General features: G+C 50.8%; 1 protein-coding gene across 1 annotated transcript; it reads left to right on the top strand.

Moving 5' to 3' along the window:
- Positions 1-1,518: 1,518 nt before the first annotated feature.
- LOC146560114 (uncharacterized) lies at positions 1,519-2,990 on the top strand. Its single transcript, XM_085245032.1, has one exon. The coding sequence runs from the start codon at positions 1,664-1,666 to the stop codon at positions 2,270-2,272; it is 609 nt and encodes a 202-aa protein (XP_085101158.1). The 5' UTR covers positions 1,519-1,663; the 3' UTR covers positions 2,273-2,990.
- Positions 2,991-3,292: the final 302 nt, after the last annotated feature.

Here is a 3,292-nt window from a genome sequence, read left to right as displayed (position 1 = left end):
ACATTGAGTCCGAATGGACCATTTTCAGCGTCTCCATTGCCGATGCTGCTGCATTGAGCTGCGGCCGCAAGGTGGTTGGTGCCTGCCGTGGTGGTAATCCCCGAACCAAATGGTGGACACCAGAGGTGAAGGGAGCCACCAGGCTGAAGAAGGAGTCCTATCGGGCTTGGTTAGCCTGTGGGACTCCGGAGGCAGCCGACAGGTATCGACAGGCCAAGCGGAATGCGGCTCGGGCAGTGGCTGAAGCAAAAACTCGGGTGTGGGAGGAGTTCGGAGAGGCCATGGAAAAAGACTTTCGGACTGCCTCGAAGAGATTCTGGCAAACCGTCAGACGTCTCAGGAGGGGAAAGCGGTGCTCTACCTGCACTGTGTATAGTGCTGGCGGAGCGCTGCTGACGTCGACTGAGAAAATTGTCAGGCGGTGGAAGGAATACTTCGAGGACCTCCTTAATCCCACTGACACGTCTTCCGAGGAGGAAGCAGAGTCTGGGGATGAGGGGAATGACCCGCCAATTTCCGGGGGCGAGGTCACTGAGGCAGTTAAACAACTCCTTGGTGGCAGAGCCCCTGGTGTTGATGAGGTCTGCCCCGAGTTCCTGAAGGCTCTGGACGTTTTAGGGCTGTCCTGGTTGACACGCCTCTGCAATGTTGCGTGGAGATCAGGGGCAGTACCTGTGGACTGGCAGACCGGGGTGGTGGTCCCCATCTTTAAGAAAGGGGACCGGAGGGTGTGTTCCAACTACAGGGGGATCACACTCCTCAGCCTCCCTGGGAAAGTCTATGCCAGGGTGCTGGAAAGGAGAGTTCGTCCGTTAGTCGAACCTCGGATACAGGAGGAACAATGCGGTTTTCGTCCTGGTCGCGGAACACTGGACCAGCTCTTTATCCTCTCCAGGATACTTGAGGGTGCATGGGAGTTTGCCCAACCAGTCTACATGTGTTTTGTGGACTTGGAGAAGGCATTCGACCATGTCCCTCGGGGTGTCCTGTGGGAGGTGTTCAGGGCATGTCCCACCGGGAGGAGGCCCCAGGGCAGACCCAGGACACGCTGGAGAGATTATATCTCTCGGCTGGCCTGGGAACGCCTTGGTATTCCCCCGGATAAGCTGGAGGAGGTGGCTGGGGAGAGGGAGGTCTGGGCCTCTTTGCTTAGGCTGCTGCCCCCGCGACCCGGCCCCGGACAAAGCGGATGAAGATGGATGGATGGATGGATGGACAATGCTCCATCACACGCGTCCAAGTACTCCACAGCGTGGCTGGCAAGAAAGGGTATAAAAGAAGAAAAACTAATGACATGGCCTCCTTGTTCACCTGATCTGAACCCCATTGAGAACCTGTGGTCCATCATCAAATGTGAGATTTACAAGGAGGGAAAACAATACACCTCTCTGAACAGTGTCTGGGAGGCTGTGGTTGCTGCTGCACGCAATGTTGATGGTGAACAGATCAAAACACTGACAGAATCCATGGATGGCAGGCTTTTGAGTGTCCTTGCAAAGAAAGGTGGTTCTTCTTGAGCTCTCAGCGAAGGCGGTCGCACTTTCTCCTCTCCTCCTCACCCTTATCTTCCCTGCTTCGCCTCTATGTCCTTGTCTTGTCTTGTGTGAATTTACTTTCCCTGGAACAGTCTCTCACTGTCGTTCTCTAAACCTAAAAGAGAATTATGGATTTGATCAACTGGTCTCTGAGTGCTATTGACACCCTTTTCTCAACGAGAAGTCGGGGCTCGGGAGAGCCTGAGTGCCCTGGAGGGACTTTCCCTGCCGGTTACACGATGGACGGGTGGCAGAACTGGAGGACCGTGTGCCTGGCGGGACTGTCGATCGAGGACGCTGACGATATCTACCTATTCGGAACCATGATAACAGGGTTCATGCTGATCGGCGTTGGCTTAGCCCTGGTTTATCAGAGAAATAAGAAAGCGGAACCAGCTGTTCAAACCCCCACAAGGCTGCCCGCTGGATTCGAAGCGACGGGACGAGGTGCGACCTCTCACAACGAACGTAATATGGTCAACACCTTGGAGACGCTTACAGCTGCTGTGAAGGCTCAAAACAACACCATTGAGCGTATGAGGGGAAACATCAGAGAGAGGCCTGCTCAAAATGAGACCCTTGAGCGACAGTTGGAAAACATCGCGGAACGGATCACTGCAGTTGTGAGGTCTCAGAATCAAAAGACTGACAACACCACGGAACAGAAGTTTGATACCATCATGGGGAGGCTCGCAGCTCTTCAACGGGAGATCGAGAGACCAGCCTCGGAGTGCTAGAATTCGAGCTGCTCACAAAGGAGAAATCAACAATATTCAACATTTGGACACCACGGCCCCAGCTGCAGGCCCAAGGCTGGAGCCCACCAAAACAACTCCCTGATAACGACTGTGTGATGACTATTCTTCCCGCCCCATGAAGGACACCTGGATTGGCTGGAGGACTGTTTACTTAGCCTGATAGGCCGAAGGACACTGTCTCAGCTAAACTATGGACACGCACACACACACACTTACACTGATAAGCACTCACTCATCCCCCTCCCTTTCCAACGCCTTCGATGCTTGTGCCCTACCGGGGATGATAGCAGTCAACTGGACCAGCACAGATGCTGCAGGACCGGATGCGCTGTCTACGCCGGCTCTCTCTTACCCTTTACCCGCCCCTGTTGCTTGTCTCGTGTTTCTATGGTGTATTGATAGTCATGTGCTTTTGTGCTGAGGTGTTTTTTCTTTTATCAAACTGTTCTCCCACTAGGAGCTCAGTCTGAGTGGAGTTTTTTTTCTCCTCCTCTTACCTCATGTAGTGTATTTTCGTTGTTTTTTTCCTATCAGCCTACCTTCTGACATGTCTGCCCAATGTGATGTTTGTGTAAAGTTGGTCAGAAGGTTCCTTTGTGAGTGCGCATGCGCCATTAGCGTGCTGCCTGCTGTAACCCCTAATTTCCCTCGGGATGAATAAAGTATTCTGATTCTGATTCTGATTCTATATTGGTCGCTGATTTGTTTTTGTTTTGTTTTTGAATGTCAGAAATGTATATTTGTGAATGTGGAGATGTTATATTGGTTTCACTGGTAAAAATAAATAATTGAAATGGGTATATATTTGTTTTTTGTTAAGTTGCCTAATAATTATGCACAGTAATAGTCACCTGCACACACAGATATCCCCCTAAAATAGCTAAAACTAAAAACAAACTAAAAACTACTTCCAAAAACATTCAGCTTTGATATTAATGAGTTTTTTGGGTTCATTGAGAACATGGTTGTTGTTCAATAATAAAATTATTCCTCAAAAAT

Source organism: Mchenga conophoros, linkage group LG14 (genome assembly GCF_057382185.1).
Source record: "Mchenga conophoros isolate Kocher_MC1m ecotype Shallow Benthic linkage group LG14, M_conophoros_male_GT1.1, whole genome shotgun sequence".
Classification (NCBI taxonomy): Eukaryota; Metazoa; Chordata; class Actinopteri; order Cichliformes; family Cichlidae; genus Mchenga; species Mchenga conophoros.
The sequence above is the reverse complement of the archived record's forward strand: the minus strand, read 5'-3'. Positions and strand labels throughout refer to the sequence as shown.